The 25,451-nt window shown below is 39.3% G+C and overlaps 1 protein-coding gene across 1 annotated transcript in view; it reads right to left on the bottom strand.

Annotated features, from left to right (window-relative positions):
* Nucleotides 1–20,813, bottom strand: part of LOC136864529 (tubulin beta-1 chain) — a 239,946-nt gene extending 219,133 nt beyond the window's left edge. The window contains exon 1 of the mRNA XM_067141629.2: nucleotides 20,663–20,813. Within this exon, the coding sequence (XP_066997730.1) occupies nucleotides 20,663–20,719 (57 nt within the window). The 5' untranslated portion in view covers nucleotides 20,720–20,813. The remainder of the gene's footprint in view (nucleotides 1–20,662) is intronic.
* Between the last annotated feature and the right edge of the window lie 4,638 nt (nucleotides 20,814–25,451).

The following is a 25,451-nucleotide window of genomic DNA, read 5'->3' as shown; positions in this document are numbered from 1 at the left end:
CAAGACGAGTGCTGCCCAGCCAAATATCCTGTAGACGCTAGAATACCACGTGGTCAGCGTGACTACATCCTCAGCCGTATTGCCTGGGTCCGCTGCCTCTCGTATCCGACAATTTCTCAATTTAGTCTAACGAGGCAAAGTGAAACCCGTTCCAGTGCTGAGTCCAAAATTTAAATCCCTGGACTGGCCCAGAATCTAACTCTGGGTCTCCGGGTAATAGGCAGGCACGCTACCCCTCCACACTTAGAATTAATGACTACAAACTTTTTGAATCAATCAATCAATCAATCAATCCCTACTGATCTGCATTTAGGGCAGTCGCCCAGGTGGCAGATTCCCTATCTGTTGTTTTCCTAGCCTTTTCTTGAATGATTTCAAAGAAATTGGAAAGTTATTCCAATCCCTAACTCCCCTTCCTATAAACGAATATTTGCCCGTATTTGTTCTCTTGAATTCCAGCTTGATCTTCATATTGTGATCTTTCCTACTTTAAAGACACAACTCAAACTTATTCGTCTACTAAATGTCATTCCATGCCATCTCTCCACTGACAGCTACCACTTAGTCGAACAGCTCGTCTTCTTTCTCCCAAGTCTTCCCAGCTCAAACTTTGCAGCATTTTTGTAATGCTACTCTTAGAGATGCACTTTAATGTTACGTGTATGCCGTAATAAACCAAAATTGGCCGTTCTACCATAGCCGGTATATTCGAGAGTCCTTGTATAGCATACAGACCGATGTTCATTACCGATGAGATATGGACGAATAGGCCCATCTCTTTTTTCCACATATGGAACTAATGTTGTACGGAATCAAATAAGTATATGATACTTCCCGTCCGACAAAAAAATGCAATGCACACATTGATACAAAATTTTAAGGACAGCGCATACCTGCCAACTTTACAAAACAAAAAAATCAGGTGATTTTGATATGAATATCAGGAAAAATCAGGAGATACAATTGGTCAAAACTGCTTATTCTACATGTCTTGCGCAATACAGTACTATGATATATTTAAAAACACTTATTGTCTCAAAGCCCGACTTTTGCTATTCCCTCACAGGAAGTATGTGATTGAGATGATCGGTCTCTGATAAGCATTCCGAAGACAGTATGAACTCATGCTCCACACGTGTGGATCAATCATGCACTTAGATGCCACTACTTAGCAAATGCATATATCAATATATTGCATCAACTAGCTGATGTATCAGTGCTTCGCTACGGAATTCTCATAAAGACTTCCTTATAGTTTTCCCAACTGAAGTCAACATACGTCATTACAATGACGTCAGTACGAATGTCGCGATTAAAAGCAATGCTGTCATATGAAATATTAGATAAAACGAAAAACAGCACATTTTTCTCACTTTTAACGAAAAGTACTACGGTGTCTATCTAACAGTTCAAAGTTCCAGAGCTAGAATGACCGGGCGAGTTGGCCGTGCGGCTGTGAGCTTGCATCCGGGAGATAGTAGGTTCGAATCCCACTATCGGCAGCCCTGAAGATGGTTTTCCGTGGTTTCCCATTTTCACACCAGGCAAATGCTGGGGCTGTACCTTAATTAAGGCCACGGCCGCTTCCTTCCAACTCCTAGGCCTTTCCTATCCCATCGTCGCCATAAGACCTATCTGTGTCGGTGCGACGTAAAGCCCCTAGCAAAAAAAAAAAAAAGAGCTAGAATGACCAGTCCGCAGACAACCCCGAACACTCCTGCTTAATTATTCTGTTTAAATGTGCACACTGCTCATTCAAATCACTGCCTCAGAGCAGGGATCGAATAGCTGGGATACTATGATGATCCAGTGTGTTACGTACCGGTAGTATCAAAAAATTTATGAACCAGAGGAATGGCTTGCTAAAGAAGAGAGATCTAACTCCCCAGCTACTTCCCGCCAATATTCAGGCAGGCTGTTATACTCGATACGCAGGAGTAATCCCATCTATCGGAGATAAATGGCAGCAGAATACACAAAGCACATCACAACAAACAATGGTCAATGTAATGTTATTGTTGATCAATTTTATGAGCTTTCTATATTGCAGGCCTTCACATTTAGTTTTCTTCCGACTATGTGATGATAGAGCATCGAATGTAAAGTGAGTCCTCCTTTCTTTCATGACTCCCTCTTGTGTTATTCAAGCCATCGTTCCTTCGACTGTGTTCTCATTCATATAACCATCTTCACAATTTAATCACCATCACGACCAATATGATTATAGTCGCTACGGGAAGACTGAATAAGACAAAAAATCGGAAATTGTATTCTCTATAACTGTTGTTATATCGTACTTTTCTATATGACCTATAAGATAGGTAATTAAAAGTTAAATTTTTGGCATCTTCCCCTAAACTACAATTTCGAACTAGGTTAGTAAAATTATTTGTATCGTAGGCTGTAGTTCCTTACTCCCCGACTTTACATACCGGTTTTCATTACATTCTGCTCAACATTTTCTCGTGGTTCGGTGTTGATATGGATTTACAACAAAAATCAAAATTCATGAATATCGTATCATATCGGGTACGGTAACAATGTATAAGACATAAATGATAGGAAAGTTAATAACATATAACTTAAGTTATGTAGTATTTATCGATGGGGCCAATAATAAATATTTGAGAATTCAAATTGAGGTCTTCCCCTAAACTACCATTTCACTTAGCGTGAACAAAATTATTTATGACCTAGATTGTAGCGACCTACTCCCCGACTTTATGTACCGATTTCCATTAAATTCTCTTCAGCCGTTTTCTCGTGATGAGCATACATACATACATACATACATACATACATACATACATACATACATACATACATTACATACATAAGGACAGAGACAGACAGACATTACGCAAAATTAAAACGTGCACTTCTCCTTGTTACCGTGATCACGACCGGTACAGAAATATCATCCTTTTTAAATTCTGAGCAATGTACAGACAAAACTTATTTCATTTACTGTATATTGAGATAAATTAAAATTAGTCAGAACTGTCTCAAAATGGCTCCTAAAATCTCTAGAAAAGTCGTTATCATTGAAATTCTGTCACTATATTATTACTAAAAAGACTCCACATCGAGCGATTAGTCTATAGAGTCGACTATACTGATGTGAACGAACACGAGTATAGCACGCGAGAACGAGAGATTGACAATCGATACACGCGTCGCGATATACAGGTTTCAATAAACATCGCACATTCGCGCACATTTCTCGCATTAACAAATGTCGATACTTCGTTTGTAAGCGGCCAATGAGCGAAGGACTTCCGGCCACTGGCGTAAAAATGCTGAAATTGCGGGATTTGAAAACAAATACTTGAAGTTCACAAAAAAATAAGCTAAAATCGGGAGAAATAATGGAATAATCGGGAGGCGTGAAAAACTTGTCGAAAATCGGGAGTCTCCCGCCTAAATCGGGAAAGTTGGCAGGTATGACAGCGTAAACTAGGTGCGTGTAGTGGGAGTCTGTCCAAGTGGAGCAGCACTTGTTTACGTGCTACGAGCAAGCGGAACAATAACCTTTTGCAATCGGCACTGTACTCATAGAGAAGTGTTACACTGGCTGCATCACTACCGTTCACGAGGTCAATGGTTCGATTTATAAATGCGACAACCAGTGGCGGCGCCAAGGACTGAGTCCCCACCCCCGCAGCTTTCCAAGTTGGGCCCCTCTGACTACTCGGTTACTACACCAAGAGAACGCCCTCGAATAGGCCTATATCAATTTTAGAACTATCGAGTGAGTGGCCGCGTGGTTTGCGGCACGCAGCCGTCAGCTAGTATTCGGGAGAGATGATTATTGTTTAAAGGGGTCTAACACCTAGGTCATCGGCCCCTAATGGTAGGGGAGAACGGGGCAAGTTGAAGATAAGCTTTCTTTCGACATTCCACCGGAACATGGCACGTTTTAGGCTGTGATGACATGCTTATTACTGCTTACCTGTTCGTGCAACTGTACTGCAATGTTCAAAGTTCTTGTTTAAACAGCTTTTTTATAAAGTAGTCAAGTTTAACATTATGTAAATTCGTCATCTTGCCCCGTGCCCGCGGTAAGTTGACGAACCTATTGGGGTAATTTTTTTGCTAGTTGCTTTTCGTCGCATCGACACAGATAGGTCGTATGGCGACGATGGGACAGGAAAGGTCTAGGAGTGGGAAAGAAGCGGCCGTGGCCTTAAGGTATATTCCCAGCATTTTCCTGGTGTGAAAATGGGAAACCACGGAAAACCTATTGGGGTAAGATGACGAGCATTCTTCTCAACTGTTTCAACACGGAACTTAATTGAAATTTGTTAAACACACCATCAAAACTTGAAGAAACTTAATTTTAATTATGTACTATACAAGGGCATACATTTCTAAAGAACACAAATTTGAAATTTTTTAAAATAATCTAAAATAAATTAAAATAAGTTTTAGAAGTTCCTGCTAAAATTAATAATTACTGTGCACTATACTGAATACAAGATCTCTGATGAAAACAGTTTCAGACTGGAATATACTCAGCAGATATCAGAGAAATCGTCCACTACCTACAAAACTTGAACAGTTTTCATGCCACCACACATTACAATTATCACACATTGATATCCAGTCTTCATTTAGAGGATGAACTTAGGTTAAGTTACTTTTATTCACAGCTCTTCATAATATATTTCTGGAGAGCAATCTTCCTCATCAAATATTTGTGGGTTGAATGGGTCAATTCCATTATGCTTCAAATCTTTCAGTGGCGTTGCTCATAGTTGCATTACGAGACATCTGAGGTTCTTTGACAGCATGCATTGCGGCTATCATGCTTACTTCATCCCAGTCCCGTCTATTAGTTCTCCGTTGATAATTTCTAGGTATTTCTGTAATTAGCGTAAGGGTGCGTGTGACTACGTGTAGTCTACACCTGGCTTGGGGTAAGATGATGAATTCGTCAACTTGCCCCCGTCATCTTGCCCCAGGCTACTTAGGAAGCCATTTGCCCTTATAACAGACAGACATCTTAAAATCAAGATTCGGTTAACACTGAAGTAAGTTGAAAATACATTGACATTTGAAGAAAATAAGACTGTCAATTCATACTGTGAGGACACTAGTAGTAAAAGCTTCCTGCGCATACCTCTCATATTTTAGTGCGACATCGCCAGACAGACAACCCCCTTCCACTGCCTGTTACAGACTGAAAGAAATTTCCTTCTATGTGTAAGTTATAGGTGTGAGATATCGGACCCAAAGTCACACGGTAGCTAATTTAGTGAACACAATACTACAAAAGTTATGGTCGATCCGTCATCTTGACCTGCTCGTCATCTTGCCCCGGTTTCCCCTATGAGATGGAACGAAAAGACATGATAGTTAAAATGTAAAAATATATCCACTGTCTAGAATTTGATGATGATGATGATGATGATGATGATGCTTGTCGTTTAGAGGGGCCTAACATCTAGGTCATCGGCCCCTAAGGTACGAAATGAGACGAAATGGGATTACAATTTAAAAGTACAAAATTCATCCACTGACCCGAATTCAAAACGTGATGATAAGGAATGAACTGATGAATATGAATTTAAAACAACCAGGGGATAAGACGCGCAATGCCTCACATCCCCCAAAAAAAGATAATGTTACTGACCAAGGGACTGCTTCCAAAGCCCAATCCTTAATCGATTATGCTTGTCTGAATGGGTCAATATATATGTCAACGATCCCGCATAATGGCACTTATCGGTAGTAAAGGAGAACCATGATATTTATCAAGCTGTGGTACTAATCAAAGGTAGCGTAAACTCACGGTGTTCCAAACATTAAGGTACTACTCACAAGTATTGTACGTCGTAAAGGTAACGCAGACCTATCGTGTTTCTCACACAATGGCGCCACCCATAGCCAACGCAAACCGATGAGGTTCCTCACCTAGGTGTAGGTACTAATCACGGGCGCCGGCATTCCCCTGGTGTTGCTCACATAGTGGGTACTAATCACTGGCAACGCAGACCCACGGTGTCGCTCACATGGGTACGACTCACTGGTACTGGAAACCCACACTGAACCCCGCTTGAGTGTTGCGAATCACAAAACTATTCTGTACCTAACAGAGTGGTACTACTAGCAAGTAGAAGCGACCCATGGTGTTCCGCGCGTAAAGGTACTAATCAAAAGTAGTTTAATAGTTCTAATACAATCAGCCCTTGGACGCCCCTTTTAATCTACTCTCACGACAGGCAGGGGATACCGTGGGTGTATTATTCGTCTGCCTCCCCCACCAACAGGAGGTGGGTGTTTCGTCCGCGAGAGGTATTTTATTTACCTCAAGTCCGCCGGCAAACCGGTTAGGACCACCCTATCCGCCACCTGGGACGCGCCACGTGGGAGTATCACCTCTCCCCCTGCTACGCAGGCGTAACCGATGAGGGGACTAGAATTTAAAACTGATTATGATTAAAAATTATGAAATTGCAATAATCGGTGGAACTAATTCGCAGTGCCTTATTTTCTGATATAATCTATATATATATAAAATAGCTTGTCCTGACTGACTGACTGATTCATCATCGCCGAGCCAAAACTTCTGGACATAATGAAATGAAATTTTGGGGATACATTCATATCAAGATGTAGGTGCTCGCTAAGATGATATTTGGATATTCCGTTGCTAAGGGGGTGAAAAGGGGGGGGGGGTGAAATTTTAAAATGAATATCTATATCTCAAAACTATAAAAGTTTACAAATGAAAAAATTGGTATTTAGAGTCTTCTTTGAAAATAAGGAAACACGTATTTTTTGGTTTTCAGAAAATCCCAATAGGACGGGTGAAAAGGGTAAAAAAGTGGTTGAATGCCTTTAATCAGGATACCAGTACTTATATCTCAGAAACTGTAGATATTACAGACCTGAAAATTGGTACTTTTGATCTCTTTTAAAATAAAGAAACACGTATTTTTTTCTGGAAAATCCAATTAATGGGGGGGGGAGGGTGAAAAGGGGGTGATTTTTTAAAATGAGTATCTATATCTCAAAACTTTTAAAGTTTATAGATGTAAAAATTGGTGTTTAGAATCTCCTTTAAAAATAAAGAAACACGTATTCTTTTGTTTTCGGAAAATCCCAATAAGAAGGGTGTAAAAGGGTGAATAATGGGTTGAATGCCTGTAATGAGGCTACTTATGTTTCAGAACCTGAAGATATTACAGACCTGAAAAAATTGGTATATGGGATTTACTTTAAAAGTAAAGAAACACGATTTTTTTCGTTTTTGGAAAATCCAAATATTGGGGGGTGAAAAGGGGGGGGCGAATTTTTTAAAATGAGTGTGTCTACATCTTAAAACTTTAAAATTTACACATGTAAAAATTGGTAGTTAGAATCTCCTCAAAAAATAAAGGAACACGTATTATTTTGTTTCCTGTAAATCCCAATAGGAGGGGTGTAAAAGGGTGAAAAATGGGTTGAATGCCTTTAATGAGGATACATATCTCTCAGAAACGAAAGATATTACAGAACTGAAAATTTGTATATGTGATCTCCTTTAAAAATAAAGAAACATGTATTTTTTAGTTTTTGGAAAATCGAATTAATGGCGGTTAAACAAGAGTCACAAATTGGGGTGAATTTTTTGAAAGACTATATCTACAGAATATTTTGGAAACGTAAAATGTTACAGACGTAAAAAGTGGGTGTTTAGAATCTCGTGTAAATGTAAATAAACATAGGTGATTTGTTTTTGGAAACTCCACTTAAGGGGAACTCAAAAGGGGTGACATTTTTAAAATGAGAATTTTTACAGTATATCTAAAAAACTTAACATGTTACAGAAGTGAAAAATGGTATTTTTTATCTCTATTAAAAATAAAGAAACGTGTATTTTTTTGTTTTCGGAAATACCACTTGTGTGGAAAGGGGGGCGGGTGTAAAAGTGACTGAAAATGGTGTTGAATTCTTTTAATTAGGCTACTGATATCTCAAAATGAAGATATTACAGACGTGAAATTAGACATTTGGAATCAGATTTAAAAGTAAAGAAACACGTAATCTCAGAAAATCCAATGAAGGTTTGGGGGGAGGGTTGAAAGAATAGAAAAATTATTTGACTTAATTGTATGAGAATACATACATCTAATAAAAACTAAAGTTGTTACGGACGTGAAAATTGGTATTTGAATCTCCTTTAACAAAGAAAAACGCGCTTTGCGGGTGGGGGAACCATCTTGGGGGGCGGGAGTGAAAAGGAGCTGAATTCCTTTCATGAGGACACATAAATAAAAAACTGAAGAAGTTAGAGTCGTGATAATTGCTACTTAGAAGATCCTTTACTATTAAAGAAACAAGTATTTTTTGCCGGAAAATTCAGTTACGTGGGGGGGGGGGAGGAGTGTGAAAGGAAGTGAAATAAAGTGAATTATTTTTATGGGGATACTTATGTCCCAAAACTGAAGGTAACAGACGTTAACATTGGTGTTTGGAATCTCTTTTAAACATAAAGAAACACGCCTTCTTTTAATTTTTTTGGGGGGGGGGGGGGTAAATAAACTTAACGGCGGTGGGGTGTAAAAGGAGGTGAGACCAATTGATTTTACTGTTCATAATGTAGGCTACTTATAAGGAGCCTCCGTTGCTCAGGCGGCAGCCTTTCACAGCTGGGTTCCGTGGTTCAAATCCCGGTCACTCCATGCGACATTCGTGCTGGACAAAACGGAGGCTGGACAGGTTTTTCTCCGAAGACTCCGGTTTTCCCTGTCATCATTAATTCCAGCAACAGTGTCCAATATTTCATTTCATTTGTCATTCATCGATCATTGCCCTAGAGGTGTGCTTCGGCAGCCGGCACAATTCCTATGGGCGCCGCTAGATGGGGCTTTATTCATTCCATTGCTGACCCTGTCGAATGACTGGAAACAGGCTATATAGTTTCGATGTACCTATTCATAAACCGATCCTTTTTAATCTTTCCTGGGTTCGTTTTCAACAGTCATCTTTTCATTCGGAGAACGTTCTTAGATTACAGTAGATTCTCCTGGCATATAAATAAAAATTTAAACACATTTGAAATAAACGATAGGAATGACATGGACTGTCAAATTGTTCACCTCTATAATAAGGTCAATAATGCACGGAAGTATGTCATTGGTATCGCCAGAAATCCCGCACACTTGCCTACGCGCGACGATGGTGCTGGTCACATTGTAAGAATGACACTGGCAGCAGATGTAATTTACCGCCAAGTAGCGGTCTTGCATCTTGCTGTGGGGTCCAGAACATATAATAATAATAATAATAATAATAATAATAATAATAATAATAATAATAATAATAATAATGTTCTGGGCCGTTGTCAAATGGGCGGACCACCCTGGAAACGGGTCCTGGACGTGTAATGACTTAAGAATGCCGTCCGGCCGCGGGTTCATTACCGCCAAGGCACCCAAGACGACACCACGCCGTATCTCCTGAAGGATTTGATCCATATTAAAAATGCTTATACCGGGCGAGTTGGCCGTGCGTGTAGAGGCGTGCGGCTGTGAGCTTGCATCCGGGAGATAGTAGGTTCGAATCCCACTATCGGCAGCCCTGAAAATGGTTTTCCGTGGTTTCTCATTTTCCTACCAGGCAAATGCTGGGGCTGTACCTTAATTAAGGCCACGGCCGCTTCCTTCCAATTCCTAGGCCTTTCGTATCCCATCGTCGCCATAAGACCTGCCTGTGTCGGTGCGACGTAAAGCCCCTAGCAAAAAAAAAAAAATGCTTATAGGAAAAGATGGCAAAGATTTAGGGACCCAACTGACCAGGTGGAATATCTGGACCTAGCACGGGAAGTACTAAATCGATTGCTGGAAAGAAAGATTGAAAAATGGGAGGAAACATGCCGTAATCTATTAGAAAACGAGTCAGATCGCGAATTTTGGCGGATTCTCGCAGAAAACGAATCAGATCGCGAATTTCGGCGGATTATATTTCTAAAACAATAAGCATTCAATTGTAAATTTCAGTATAATACCGTAGCGAAGCACGGGTATCTTGCTAGTTATATATAAAAAACTGAAGATGTTACAGACGTGAAAATTAGTATTTGGAATCTCCTTTAAAAATAAAGAAATACGCATTTGTTTTTTTATCGGAAAATCTACGAAAGGGGTGAGGGGTTGAAAATAAGTAAATAAAGAGTTGAAATACGTTTACAGTATCCAGTATTCGGGAGATAGTAGGTTCGAACCCCACTGTCGGCAGCCCTGAAAATGGTTTTCCGTGGTTTCCCATTTTCACACCAGGCAAATGCTGGGGCTGTACTTTAATTAAGGCCACGGCCGCTTCCTTCCCACTCCTAGCCCTTTCCTGTCCCATCGTCGCCGTAAGACCTATCTATGTCGGTGCGGCGTACAGCAACTAGCAAAGAAAAAAATAAATACGTTTATGAGGATACTTTATCTTAAAAACTGAAGCTGTTATAGACGTAAAAGTTGGTATTTTGAATTTCCTGTCAAATTAAAGAAACATGTATTTTTTGTTTTCGGAAAGTCCAGTTAAGGCGGGAGAGGGGTGGAAAGAATTTAGGAAGAAGCAGCTGAATAATTCTTATGAGTATACATTCATCTCAAAAACTGAGGGCGTTACAGACGTACAGGCATGAAAACTGGTATTTGAATATCCTTTAAAAATAATGAAACACGTATTTTTTTTCTTTTTGCTTTCGGAAACTCCAATTCAGGGGCTGAAAAGAATTGGAAAAGCGGGTGAATTTTTAAAATGAGTACCGGTATATCTACATTATATGTCGTCCGACTCCATGGCTAAATGTTTAGCGTGCTGGCCTTTGGTCACAGGGGTTCCGGGTTCGATTCCCGGCAGGGTCGGGAATTTTATCCATTATTGGTTAAATTCCCTGACACGGGGGCTGGGTGTATGTGTTGTCTTCATCACCATTTCAGTCTCATCACGACGCGCAGGTCGCCTACGGGCGCCAAATCAAAAGACCTGCACCTAGCGAGCCGAACCCGTCCTGGGATCTCCCGGCACTAAAACCCATACGCCATTTCGTTTTACATTATATGTCAAAAACTTAACATGCTAGGGACAAGAAACTTAGTATTTGGAAAGTCTTATAAAAATTCAGGAACCTGTACCTTTTTGTTTACGGAGAGGGCACTTAACATGGGGGAGAGAAGTAGTGAAAAATAGTTGAATTATTTTAATGAGGATATTCATATCTTAAAGACTGAACATGTTACAGACATGAAAATTGATATTTCGAATCTCCTTTGAAAATAAAGAAACACGTATTTTTGCGTTTTTGGATAATACGATGAATAGGGGTGAACAAGAGTGACAAACGGAGTGAATTTTTAAAAAGACTATGTCTGCAAATTATCTCAGACACGTAACATATTACAGATTTGAAAACTTATTTGGTATTTCCTGTATAAGTAACGAAACATTTTTTTTCCGGAAAATTCACTGAAGGGGAACTGAAAAAGGGGATGAATTTTAAAATTAGCGTATCTACAGTATATCTCAAATACTTAACATGTTGCAGACGTGAAAACTGGTATTTGGAATCTCCTTTAAAAATAAGGAAACACGTATATTTCGGTTTTCGCAAAAACAACCATAATGGGGGAGGGGGTAAATAATTGAATAAGTAGTTGAATTATTTGTACGAGATGTATATATCTAAAGATGTTACAAACGTGAAAACTGCTATTTGAAATCTCCTTTAAAATAAAGAAACTCGCATTTGGTGGGGGGAATCAACTTTGTAGGCGGGGGGAATGAAAACGGAGGTGAATTCCTTTTACGAGGATACAAATATCTCAAAAAGTCGTGGAAATTGGCATTAGGAATCTCCTTTAAAAATAAACACACACGCATTTATTGGGTGGGGGTGGGGGAAACCAACTTAACGGGCGGGGGTGGAGTGGTAGAGGAGGTGAATTATTTTCATGATGATACTTATATCTCAAAAACTGAAGATTTTACAGACACGAAAATTTTTATTTGGAATTTTCTTTCAAAGTAAAGAAACACGTAATCTTTTGTCTTTGGATAATCCACTTAAGGGGGTGAATTAATTGAATAATTAGTTGAATACTTTGTATGAGGATACTTATATCTCAAAAACTAAAGATGTTACAGACGTGAAAATTAGTATTTGGAATCTCCTTCAAAAAGAAAGAAACACGCATCCTGGGGAGGGGGGGAGTGTGAATCAACTTGGGAGCGGGGGCGGTGAAATAAAAGTTTAATTCCTTTTTATGAGGATACATAATATCTGAAAACTGTTGATGTTACAATCGTGATAATTGGCATTTGGAAGCTCCTTTATAAATAAAGAACATTTTTTGTTTTCGGAAAATTCACTTAAGGGGGAGGGTGAAAGGAAGTGAAAAAATTAAGTTCTTTTTATGGAGAAACATATCTCAAAATCTTATGGTAACACGCGAAAATTTGCATTTCGAATCAACTTAAAGTATAAAGAAACGTGCATTTTTTGGAGGGGGTGGGGAATCAACTTAACGAGCTGGCGTGAAAAAGGGGTTGAATTCTTTTTATGAGGGTACTTATATCTCACAAACTGAAGATGTTAGAGGCGTGAACATTTGTATTTGGAATCTTCTTTTAAAGTAAAGAAACATGTGTTCTTTTGTCTTCGGAAATCCACGTAAAGGGGGGTGAATGAATTGAAAAAAAATAGTTGAATTCTTTCTGTGAGGATACTTATATCTCAGATACTAAAGATGGTAAAGACGTGAAAATTGGTATTTGGGTCTTCTTTAAAAATAAAGAAACACGCACTTTTGGGGAGGGTGGGATTCAACTTCAGGTCGAAAGGGGGGTGAAAACGGAGTTGAATTACCTTTATGAGGATACTTATATCTAAAAAACTGAAGATGTTACAGGCATAAAAATTTGCATTTGGAATTTTCCCTCAAAGTAAAGAAACGCGTAATTTTTGTCTTTGGAAAATAGAATTAATTGAAAAATTGTTTGAATTCTTTGTATGAGGAAATTGGTACTGTATTTGGAATTTCCTTTAAAATAAAGAAACACGCATTTTCTGGGATAAATCAACTTGGGGGCGGGGGCGGGGAAAAAGGAGTTTAATTCCTTTTTATGAGGATACATATACCGGTATCTCAAAACTGAAGATGTTACAGTCGTGATAATTGTCATTTGGAACCTACTTTATAAATGAAAAACAAGTATTTTTGGTTTTCGGAAAATTCACTTAAGGGAGGAGGGTAAAAGAAAGTGAAAATTTTAAATTCCTTTACGGAGAAACTTAGATCTCAAAAAGTTAAGGTTACACACGTGAAATTTTTTTGAGGCGCCGGGGGGGGGGGGTTATCAACTTAAGGGGCTGGAGTGAAAAAAGAGTTTAATTATTTTTATGAGGATACTTTGTATCTCAAAAACTGAAAATGTTACAGACGTGAAAATTAGTATTTCGAATCTCCTTTAAAAATATAGGAATACGCATTTGTTTTTTTTCGGAAAATCGACGTAAGGGGTGTTGGGTTGAAAATAAGTACATAAGGATTTGAAATATCTTTATGAAGATACTTTATCTTAAAAACTGAAGCTGTTGCATACGTGAGAGTTGGTATTTTGAATTTCCTTTCAAAATAAAGAAACACGTATTTTTGGTTTTCGGAAAGTCCACTTAAGGTGGGAGAGGGGTGGAAAGGAGTCGTGAAGAAGTTGAATTATTCTTATAAGTATACATTTATCTCAAAAATTGGTGTTACAGACGTACAGACATGAAAACTGGTATTTGTATCTCCTTTAAAAATAATGAAACACGTATTTTTTTGTTTTCGGAAAATCCAGTTAAGGGGGTGAAAAGAATTGGAAAGCGGGTGAATTTTCAAAATGAGTACCGGTATATCTACATTATATGTCAAAATCTTAACATGTTGGAGACAAGAAACTTGGTGTTTGGAAAGTTTTTTAAAAATAGAGGAAGATGTACCTTTTGGTTTTCGGAGAAGGCACTTAATGGGGGGTGAAAGGATGTGAAAATTAGTTGAATTTTGTTTTTATCAGGGTACTTGTATCTTAAAAACTGAAGATGCAACAGACGTGAAAATTGGTATTTGTAATCTCCTTTAAAAGGGAACATGTATTTTTGTTTTCGGAAAATACATTTAGATGGGGGATGGGGGCGGGGGAAGCACTGATCAAGGGGTTGAATTCTTTCTATGGGGATACGTATGTATATCTCAAAAACTGAAGATGTTACAGATGTGGGAATAGGTATTTGGAATCTCCTTTAAAGATAAAGAAACATGTATATTTTTTCGATATGAGAAGATTTTTTCTCACATGTACAGTTCTATGTCGCATGGTCGTCTTAGCCCCAAAAGGTAATAACACAAACATGGTTTAAAATGATTGTCTGGGGTAAATGAAACTCAATTTTTAGGTGAGTTTTTATACTTTAGAAATTTTCAGATTATGTCTTAGTACAATGCCGAGGAACGATTACTTTGGTCAAATTAGGAAATCCAAGCGAGCGAAGCCGCGGGTAATTGCTAGTTATTATATACATGCCTTGTATTGCGATAATAGCCCATTTACTATTCTGTATACTGCATGCTGCTCTCTCAGCAACACCCTGCTATGTTAATGTTTGTCACCTGAATTTCAGAAGCGACAGGAGATAACCGGGATTTGAAAGTAGCCTGTTTTACATGGATGGCGCTGAAAGGTGATACTGATTTTCGTGATGTTGAAAAATGTATTCTGCATTTGCAAGCTAAAAGCCTAAATCCTTTCAAATTGGTTCTTTTTCTACCGCATTTCACACACCTGTGGGGTAGCGGTTGCGAATTTTGTCGCACAAGTGGATTTGGCCCTGTTGTATGGCCGGATGCCCTTCCTGACGCCAACCCTATATGGAGGGATGTAATCCCTATTGCGTGTTTCTGTGGTGGTTGGTAGTGTAATGTGTTGTGTGAATATGAAGAGGAAAATGTTAGGATAAACACAAACACCCGGTCCCCGGGACAGAAGAATTAATTAGAGGTGATTAAAATCCCCGACCCAGCCGAGAATCGAACCTGGGACCCTCCGAACCAAAGGCCTCAACGCTGACCACTCAGCCAATGAGTCGAACAAATCCTTCCAAATTGATTAAGTGAAATATTTTGATCAGTTCTGGAATGTCAATTCTCGAATGAGAGTAGTAATTATCCTGAATTTAACAAGTTACATTGTAGTCAGAAATAGGCAAAGTCAGTTTACTATAGTTCTGAGTTAATAAACCTTGCAGAATTTTTTTTCTATACCAGGGCACAATGCAAATGTAGAAAGACTAGTTTCATTGATCTCAGCATAATTGACTGATAATAGGAACCATTTCAAGAAAATCTGAAAATCCTCTTAATGGTTCAATATAATCTAAAGGAATTCACGTGTGTATCTTTTTATAAGTAGGCCCTATATGTTAGATACACTAAATCTCCTGAAAGCAACCGAATCTTCAGAAAAATACCAGTAAGGCATGTAAATTAGTTTCATTGTTTAATTTTGCTTTACGTCGCACCGACACAGACAGGTCTTATGGCGACGATGGGACAGGGAAGAGCTAGGAGTGGAAAGGAAGCGGCCGTGGCCTTAAGGTACAGCCCCAGCATTTTCCTGGTGTGAAAATGGGAAACCACGGAAAACCATCTTCAGGGATGCCGACAGTGGAATTCGAACCCACTATCTCCCGAATGCAAGCTAGCAGCTACGTGACAAACCCCGCAGCCACTCGCTCGGTTTACATTTTTTAAATTTTGTTAGAATTTACTGTATAATATGGAAATGGATACATTTTGTTTGTGTGTGTGAAAATTAGAATATATAATTCTAAATTCAGACTCTCAGTGGAGGATTTTTGTGTCCTTTTCCGGCATTTTCCTACTTTTCAAATAGTTTTGTCTTCTTTTTTATCTATTTGCATCTGGTCACCCTACTTATGCGTTAACTCTAAAAGACCTACACCAGGCCTCTCCGACTGTGGGAATCTGTAAACTGACAGATTGTTACAACGACAGTTCGAATTTATTCTGACCTTTTATAGTTTAATGTATTCATCGTCGCTTATAAATGGGACACCTCTTATGTAACAAAAAAAAAAAAAAAACCTGATTTTTACACGAGAGCGAAAAACGGCCGGAGGCCTTCTACGTTACTAGTAGTTAATGAGATCTCTACTACATTCATAAGCATATACAGTATGAATAAAACGGGCCAATAATATGTAAAACCAAGGCTATGCGTGACAAACCGAGTATGGTGTCATTTTGTCGTCTTAATTCTTTGAAAGTAAGTATTCCTCACAGCACACGATATCCTTAAGATTTAAATTAAACAAGGAAGTGAAATAATTAAAGGGTTTGTTTTTATACGGAATAAGAGACATACCGAACAGTATGGTACACCTAATGGTGCGTGTCCACACAAAGATGTTTTCGTCAACTTTGTTAATAAGCACGGTTAACCAACAATGTTTCTGAACATTTGTTACTATTAATGAACGAAATAGCGTGTTCGTACACTTTTCAGTTATGTTATAAACAAAATATCATCAACTTCTGTAAATTCTGTACGTTAATCTTTCAGGAACGTTTTAATGTGGTTTCATTTCCTCACTGAATAACATTACCTTCCATTATTACTTTTATATCCTCAAAATAATACTATCCTAACTAGGTTAAATGAAGATTTTCTTTATTTCGTACCTTTTACCAATTCCTTGAGATTGTTGTATACAGCTTCACATACCCCAGGCATAAGTGATTGAAATTTCTTGTTCTGATACCCTAGACCAGGGATGACGAACCTATGACACGCGAACGCAATTTCTGTAGCACGCCGCACAACATACTAACATATTTTAATGCTTTTAACATGTAATAAATAGTTCGATAATCAAACAGCATAGCGTATTACGCTTTAATAAAAAGTGTGTCACACTTAATTCTATGGCCATATTTTTCACAAATTTTATTACGTTAAAGCAAAAATATATATTTTTATTTAACTTTGCCTGTTTTTGAAATGTGATGTTTGCAAAATAAAATCATAAAACATCCAGACATTTATATGTAATGCAATCTAATACCTAAATGAAGTCAAATGAGGGGGTTTCATGATGATTTCAAGTAAAGTAACCGATGGCACACTAGACAGTAGAAAGTAGCGCTGTGAAGAGGAGGCGGTCCTCCTGTTGATTGAATCGGATAATACAACTACAGCGCTCCTCCGGTGATCTCCGGTACTACCGACGGAGGCAAAGCAGTTACGCAGCTGCGGAGGTTAACCGGAGGGCCGCCTCCTATTCGCAACAGTAGCTCCGAGTGTAAGGACGTAGTGGGCTGTAATTTCAAACTTACGTCCATGAATGTAGGCGCCCTATAAAAATCGTTACCTACATACACAAAAATTGATCTATATCACCGATATTCCATGCAATACCCCTTAACAAAGAACGTATAGTCATTCAGAATAATTAATGCATCCTCTCATTTGTTATCAAGAAAATGCAATTATATCGACATGTAATACATACCCGATATACCTGTAGATATAAACCCTGTAGATACAACAAACAATATATCTAAATAGGTTCAGTTGTTTCTCAGAAAAGTGCAGGCCCTACCTGTGCAGAACTTACACGGTACACTTCGTTATTATTATCATCATCATCATTATGGAAATATTCCCATTATATTGGCGCTAGAATACAGTAGTTTCAAGTTAAATTTGAATTCGCTTTTAATTTCTGGACATATGTAAAAAACGCGAAAGACGTGCAGAAGTAAGGGATGATTATTTACGAGCGGACGGAGGAGTTCAAGCGGTTCAAGTCTAAGTGCTGCGCTGTAAAACATGCCACAAATGACTGGTAAACACCGGTTTCGCGGTGTAGGTAGCAACGCGTCCGCCTGTCACCCGGCGGCCCGGGGTTCGGTTCCTGGTCGGGTCAGGGTTTTCTACTTACATTATTAATATCCCTGGTCCGGGGACTGGGTGTTTGTGTCATCCTTAACGTTCCTTTCCTCACATTCAACACTTTACACTACCGCCATTTACATAATACACGCAGGTTTCCTCACATATGGTGCAAGTAGAGGCAAAAGATCTTCAAATATAGCATTAAAAAGTTAAAGGAGTGTAGTTTCGCGTAATAATAGCGACAAGTTATAAATTCCTGTGAAAATACTCGTTCATTTCTCCCGCACCAAGTTCACACTACGCGCTTGACATTCAATCGGAGGTTCTGATACATAATTACGTTTGTACGTAAGAATGCTATCTGTAATATCGCCAAATAATTAAGGTATTAACTGAGGGGCTTAGTTTCGCACAATAGTAGCGACATTTCTCCCGTACCAAGTTCACACTACGTGCTTGTAATTCAATCGGAGGTTCTCCGGAGGCAACGATTGAAAGCGCCCGGAGCCTCCGCTCCGTTAACAGCGCTAGTAGAAAGTAATGAACAGGACCTTAATTGACACGCTAGTCGGAAAAGGTTTGCCATCCCTGTTCTAGACAAATACATAAGTGAAATGTAGGAGTCACCAGTTGCTAGGAGTCAAAGTTATACCTAGCCTGTCATTCTGATAATCTATCATTTCTTGCAATTTCAGGCCCAATTACTGTCAATAAGAACTGAAAGTCATATGCGGGCATTCTCAAGAACATTTTGAAAGCCTGCTGCATCATGAATTGAATGTTCTGATATAAGTGTTCTCTCCAAACCTAATTCTAAACGCCTTTCCAATATACATTTTTTTTTGGCACACTTTGCGTCTGCGCTCTTTTCTAATTGCGCCCACTAAATGTAAGCTGCAGCTGTATTTTCTTCTTCCTGACTATGTATCGTAACCTCACAAACAGTATATTTGTGTGTGTGTGTGTGTGTGTGTGTGTGTGTGTGTGTGTGGACATGTTGAAGTTTGTAAGTATGTTGAGAAATGTGTTTATTAACTTTCTTTATTAACTTTGTTTTGTTAATGTTGTTCATTAACTTTGGTGTGGACTAGCCATGGTAGTGGCAGAGCGGAAAACTGTTAAGAGTGCCTTTAAGATCCAAGAGTCGAATTTCACGAACTTCGCGGAAAATGCTAGGATGATACGGTACCTCTGCTGGCAACGTGGCCATTTTCCTAATACCAAAGAGATTTAGTGCGTTGTGAAAATGGGTTCAAAATATTAGTTCGATATTTCCTTCGATCTTGATCCGGCTCCTTCCTGTATCATGTCTTCTGGAATATTCTTGTTCTGTTTTGACACTGCCGGTTTTACAACAACCAATCATTTCATTCAGTCTCGTATCTTCCTGGTGGTCATTATCGGTAAGATGTGAAGTCTTTAAGGTCTGACAATTATTTCACCATCAGAATGTTGGCCGGCAGGGTAGGAGAATGGTAGTAGGCTATAACATTTCTGATTGCTAGATTGCATGCCAAAAGCCTGGGATCAAATCTAAACGTCTCCGCAGTGATCGTATCGAGGGCATATAACGCTGTTGATGGCGATCCGTCCGTCCAAAGTCAACGTTAAACTTACAGCGATTCTCCCTCATTACCACACCCCTAGACGCGCAGGGCATCAACTAACAAGACCTACACTAGGCACCAGGCCTCGTCTGAGGCCACAAATCAATCCCATTTTACTCGTTTTGCAAGGTACAACAGAGAGAGTACTGTATATCATCAATGTCTGGCATTGGGCAAGGTACCTACATGTAAATGACTACCTTAGGTGCACCCTCGGCACCATCTTCAGAGGTTCGCTTCTAAAATAATTTAGAATCTGCCGAAAATTCCTGTTTTGAGTTAAATCTGTTTTCCCTCTTTCAGTTACTTCTTGACAAATCTAATCTCTCCCTTGGTCTCGTATTTTCCAACTTCTGAATCGTTTGTAATTGGCAATAACAGTGAAAAATTAGGTTTGCTAGTAATCACAAGGCTCTTATCACCTGGCTCTTATCACCTGGAGACCAAACTTATCTCTAGGCGTAAATTACATTATACAGTACGTGCTACTTTTTTTTTTTTTTTTTTTTTTTTTTTTAGTGATCTACGCTGCTTCTGAAACTGCACGAATGGCCGACTGTTCGAAAGTTTGATAAGACTCTCGTGTCCCAAACACAAGATTGTGGAAGCCAATCACGGTAGGGTCGGTGAACATCAAAGCCAAACACTTGCTCTAGTAGATCATTATAAACTACCCCTTTCTGGAGAATATATTAAGACTGTCAAAGCAACTGGCGGGGCATTAAAACCATATCATCATCATCATCACTTTTATTATTAAACTGCATATATAAGTACCGACCGGTACTTTTGAAATGTTGGTGTGTTTTCTCAGTATTTAGAATCTTTGAAGTTCATCTTACTAGGACGTCCCTATGAATTAGATGTGTAACCGCCTGTGAACAGTAGGTTTTTTCCCGCATTAGTGGGGTTTTCGTGACTTAATAACATCACAACGCCCGGTGTCATATTTCCCAACTGGAAAATATTCTGCCTTACTCTGTCGTTCGAACCCAGCCTGAACACTGAGAGACATTTTCCCTATTCGATTTAGTCAGTATGGCCCTCCATGTGCCTTGCTCAACAAATACACAAAAATACAACCTACGGAACATCTATATATGAATAAAAGAACTCACCTTGGAGCCGATCTGGTTTCCACACTGCCCTGCTTGTAAGTGCACGATTTCCCTCATGGCGCCTCTGTGAACTTGCGCAACGAACCTTACGGGAAGACTGCGAATGGAACACTGAACTAAACGAGCAGACAGCACTGTGCGATGCGACTAGCTACGGCGTTCAGCGAGCAGTGCAGCCAATATAGTCTCATCAGAATGACAACAAACAACGAGCAAACACATCATAAGCGAAACCTTCCTTTTATGAAAAATAACAAACACTCAGGCCAATAGTTCTTAAAAATAAAAGATGATTCTAAGTGTTTCAAGAATTGAAAGAACAAAACTTTGTTTGGGTTATCGTGATGGATTTTCAAGTCTCGAATCTTGGCAAGAATGACATGTTGAACAATTAGTCGCTTCAATTTCTCAATTATTAAAGAGTACGGTATGTGTCGGATAAGTTTCTAGGGTAAAAAGAAGGATATACTGTAATTTATTATTTTTTCATATAAAACTTACACATGTGCAGTCTGTTCCGAAGGAGAAAATCCACACTTTCTCTCCCTACTTCTCCCCACCACAACTCATCACTCTTTCTCATCAGTTTGTGGAAGACTGGTACAAGAGCGGGGACCGAGAAGTTGCCATATTTAGAACTAATTTTCAAGCACTCAGTTTGAACCAAGAAGTTACCGATAACTATAGTCAAGATAGTTTTTCATACTGGCAAAATGTGCGCGTAGAGGCGCGCGGCTGTGAGCTTGCATCCGGGAGATAGTAGGTTCGAATCCCACTATCGGCAGCCCTGAAAATGGTTTTCCGTGGTTTCCCATTTTCACACCAGGCAAATGCTGGGGCTGTACCTTAATTAAGGCCACGGCCGCTTCCTTCCAACTCCTAGGCCTTTCCCATCCCATCGTCGCCATAAGACCTATCTGTGTCGGTGCGACGTAAAGCCCCTAGCATACTGGCAAATACCAGGCTTGTATCTCAAATAAGACCAGTCACTAAAAGAGTTTAAATAGGAAGGGTTGTCATTTTCTTAAATTATTGGTCATCAGTATTACGTTACCATGAACACTCATTTTCTTGTTAGGTTATTGCGGTAGTCAGAGGCGTATTTTAGCCTAGACAGACTAGGCAGCTGCCTAAGGCGGCGGATTTTCATGTAATAATAATAATAATAATAATAATAATAATAATAATAATAATAATAATAATGATGATGATGATGTTATTGGCTTTACGTCCCACTAACTACTTTTTCGGTTTTCGGAGAAGCTGAGGTGCGGAATTTTGTCCCGCAGGAGTTCTTTCACGTGCCGGTAAATGTACCGATACGGGGCTGAAATATTTAAGCACCTCAAATACCACAGGACTGAGTCAGGATGGAACATGCCAAGTTGGGGTCAGAAGGCCAGCGCCTCAGCCACACAGCCCGGCAGCGGACTTTCAATGGCGGCTTTAAGCTGTTGCTATTTTATTTAAATTTTAAACATTCTCTTCACAACTCTTGGAAAGAGAACACGAACTTAACTCACAATGAAATGAATATGAATAATGTTGGCAACAATCAGTTCAAATTTAATGAATGGTCTGACAACAGAAAGACGACAGGTTTTATTTTAGTAATACCATCACGTCGTCACAATGCGATCATTAACACATTTTTCAATGTCGTGCCTTCTCATGTGATAACCTTAAATAACTTATAAAAATGTGCAAATAAAAACACCATCCTTAGATGGATCGTATAGCGTTGCCTGAAAACAACATTCAGTAGGATATATATATTTCTTTTTTCCTAATTTAGAAATTGTATTACGAATATTTGTGTCAACTACTGTAACCAATTGTTTGGCCGAGTGCTCTTTCTCACTCCTCAAAAAAGACTCAAGAATTATTTATGATCATGTCGCCTGATCGAGACAACAGACTTGCCATCCTCTCCTTGAATTGTGACAACACAGCAACTAGACTACAGTATGAATATGTGATCAACAAATTTGCAACTGAGAAAGCACTCCATAAACAAATCGTTGCCTAGCTTGAATTTGGTGAGTTCAATATTATTATTATTATTATTATTATTATTATTATTATTATTATTATTATTATTTTCTTTCTTTCTTTTTTTGTCCTTTCTTAATCCGTTTACCCTTCAGGGTTGGTTTTTCCCTCGGACTAAACGAGGGATCCAACCTCTACCGCCTCAAGGGCAGTGTTCTGGAGCGTGAGACTTTGGATCGTGCCAGTAAATCTGCTATGCTGAACGAGGGCCTTGTGGTGGGGGGGGGGGGATGGGAAGATCGGAAGGGATAGACAAGGAAGAGGGAAAGCCATGGCTTTAAGTTAGGTACCATCCCGGCCTTTGCCTGGAGGAGAAGTGGGAGACCACGGAAAACCACTTTGAGGATGGCTGAGGTGGGAATCGAACCCCATCTACTCAGTTGACCTCCCGAGGCTGAGTGGACCCCGTTCCAGCCCTTGTACCACTTTTCAAATTTCGTGTCAGAGTCGGAAATCGAATCCGGGCCTCCGGGAGTGGCTTTTATCACACTAACAATTACACCACAGAGGCGGACATTATTATTATTATTATTATTATTATTATTATTATTATTATTATTATTATTATTATTATTATTATTATTATTATTATTATTATTAAGCCTTTGCTGGCAGGATGTAGTGTTTACAGTACTCTGTGTCCTCTGGTATGGGCTAGAATACATTTGTTTTGTTACTTTCATTGACCTGTCTCAGTCTCATCCTTGGCTTTGACAATATGAAAGTGACCTAGGTATCAGCGATGCTAGTAGGCTAATGCCATTCCTTATTCAGTCAGTCCCTCATATGAAAGGTGTGAAAATATCGCTCATAGAGTCGGTTGGAGCATGCATTTCAGTGGGCTTGGCAGACTGATATGTAATAGCAACTTCTGGCTCAGCGAGGAAAGCAACGGGAAATTACCTCACTCCTCATATCCCTAGTACGCCTCTTCAGTGACACCTAGGCTTCTATGACAGCTGTTGGTGGAGCTGTAGAGGATCAAACCAGCCTTCGGGCTGAATATCCAACACATTATTATTATTATTATTATTATTATTATTATTATTATTATTATTATTATTATTATTATTATTATTATTCTTATTATTATTATTGGCTTTACTCCCACTAACTACTTTTTACGGTTTTCGGAGACGTCGAGGTGCCAGAATTTAGTCCCGCAGGAGTTCTTTTACATGCCAGTAGATCTACCGACACGAGGCAGACGTATTTGAGCACCTTCAAATAACACCGGACTGAGCTAGGATCGAACCTGCCAAGTTTGGGCCAGGAGGCCAGCGCCTCAACCATCTGAGCCACTCAGCCCGGCTATTATTATTATTATTATTATTATTATTATTATTATTATACGTGAATGGTCCCTTTCGGAACACACGAAGCTTATTTATGATTTCGTTTGCGGAGGATCCAGGATGCTTTCATCTGTTGACTAAAGATCCTTTTCCGTTCTTCCGTCCACTTGGTACCTCATCATTTTGGTACTTCATTCCCTGGAGTAACTTCCCACTTGTCGATTTTCTTTCTATATATATTTCGATTCAAAATGTGTTCAGGTTGAATTTGTGCGTTCTTCATGTCCACTTTTGTTTGTTGTATCCAATTATGATTATTATTTAGTTTGAACAAATGCAAGCTAGGTAGTTGGAATATCCATGTCGGAATAACAGGTCGAAATATTTTTCTTTGGCTAAGGACGCCAAGTAGCTAAATTCGCCCCTGGCAATTGGGAGATACAGGGACACAGGGTTTAATGTCATCACGCCGGTGTGATCCTTCGCGGCAGCTTGCTACAAAACCACCGCTCGAGTTGAGTCCTGTGCCTTGAAATCTGTACTACACGAGTCCCTCCAGAACGCGTGTCGCCATCTCTGAACCTAGAGTACAATTACATGCAACAACCCACTGTCGACTAGATCTCTCGGTGCGCTCCGTTGTCCTCGTTTATCCGGACATATCCTCTTTATAGATGATTGTCCGGGTTCCGGGTGGATTTTTTAAAAACCTGAAATGTCTTCCTGTTTTAGTGAATCTGCTTATTTTGGTGTAATGTGTTTTACTACTTCGTTTACCGGGCGAGTTGGGCGTGCGCGTAGAGGCGCGCGGCTGTGAGCTTGCATCCGGGAGATAGTAGGTTCGAATCCCACTATCGGCAGCCCTGAAGATGGTTTTCCGTGGTTTCCCATTTTCACACCAGGCAAATGCTGGGGCTGTACCTTAATTAAGGCCACGGCCGCTTCCTTCCAACTCCTAGGCCTTTCCCATCCCATCGTCGCCATAAGACCTATCTGTGTCGGTGCGACGTAAAGCCCCTAGCATAATAATAAAATAACTACTTCGTTTTTTCAAGCGTTCTTCATTACACGTCGATACCGTACCGATATATGGATTTACGGCACATGGCATTATTTCTTAACTGCATGTAAGTGGCCTAAGATATTAGTTCCATTTTTTGAAAGAGATAGGTGAAGCCTACTTTGATGTCCGTATTTCATGCACATACCATGCAAATAGAATGTAAGAACATTCTATTCCTGAAGTAATGGAAATCCTAGATACCGTTTGTCAAGTTCTCCAAAACAAATTGCAAGGGAAGTTCATTTGTTCCAAAGTTAAAGAGAAATCAGAAATTGGTAGATAAGAAGGTATTGATTAAGAAAGTTGAAGTTTGTGTTTATGTAGAGGAAGCTACGTTGTATGAATCATGCTACGATTACCTACGTTGGTCCCTTTTAAA

The sequence above is a fragment of the Anabrus simplex genome, chromosome 2 (genome assembly GCF_040414725.1).
Source record: "Anabrus simplex isolate iqAnaSimp1 chromosome 2, ASM4041472v1, whole genome shotgun sequence".
Taxonomy (NCBI): Eukaryota; Metazoa; Arthropoda; class Insecta; order Orthoptera; family Tettigoniidae; genus Anabrus; species Anabrus simplex.
Note: the sequence above shows the minus strand (reverse complement) of the source record. Positions and strands in the feature narration are given on the sequence as shown.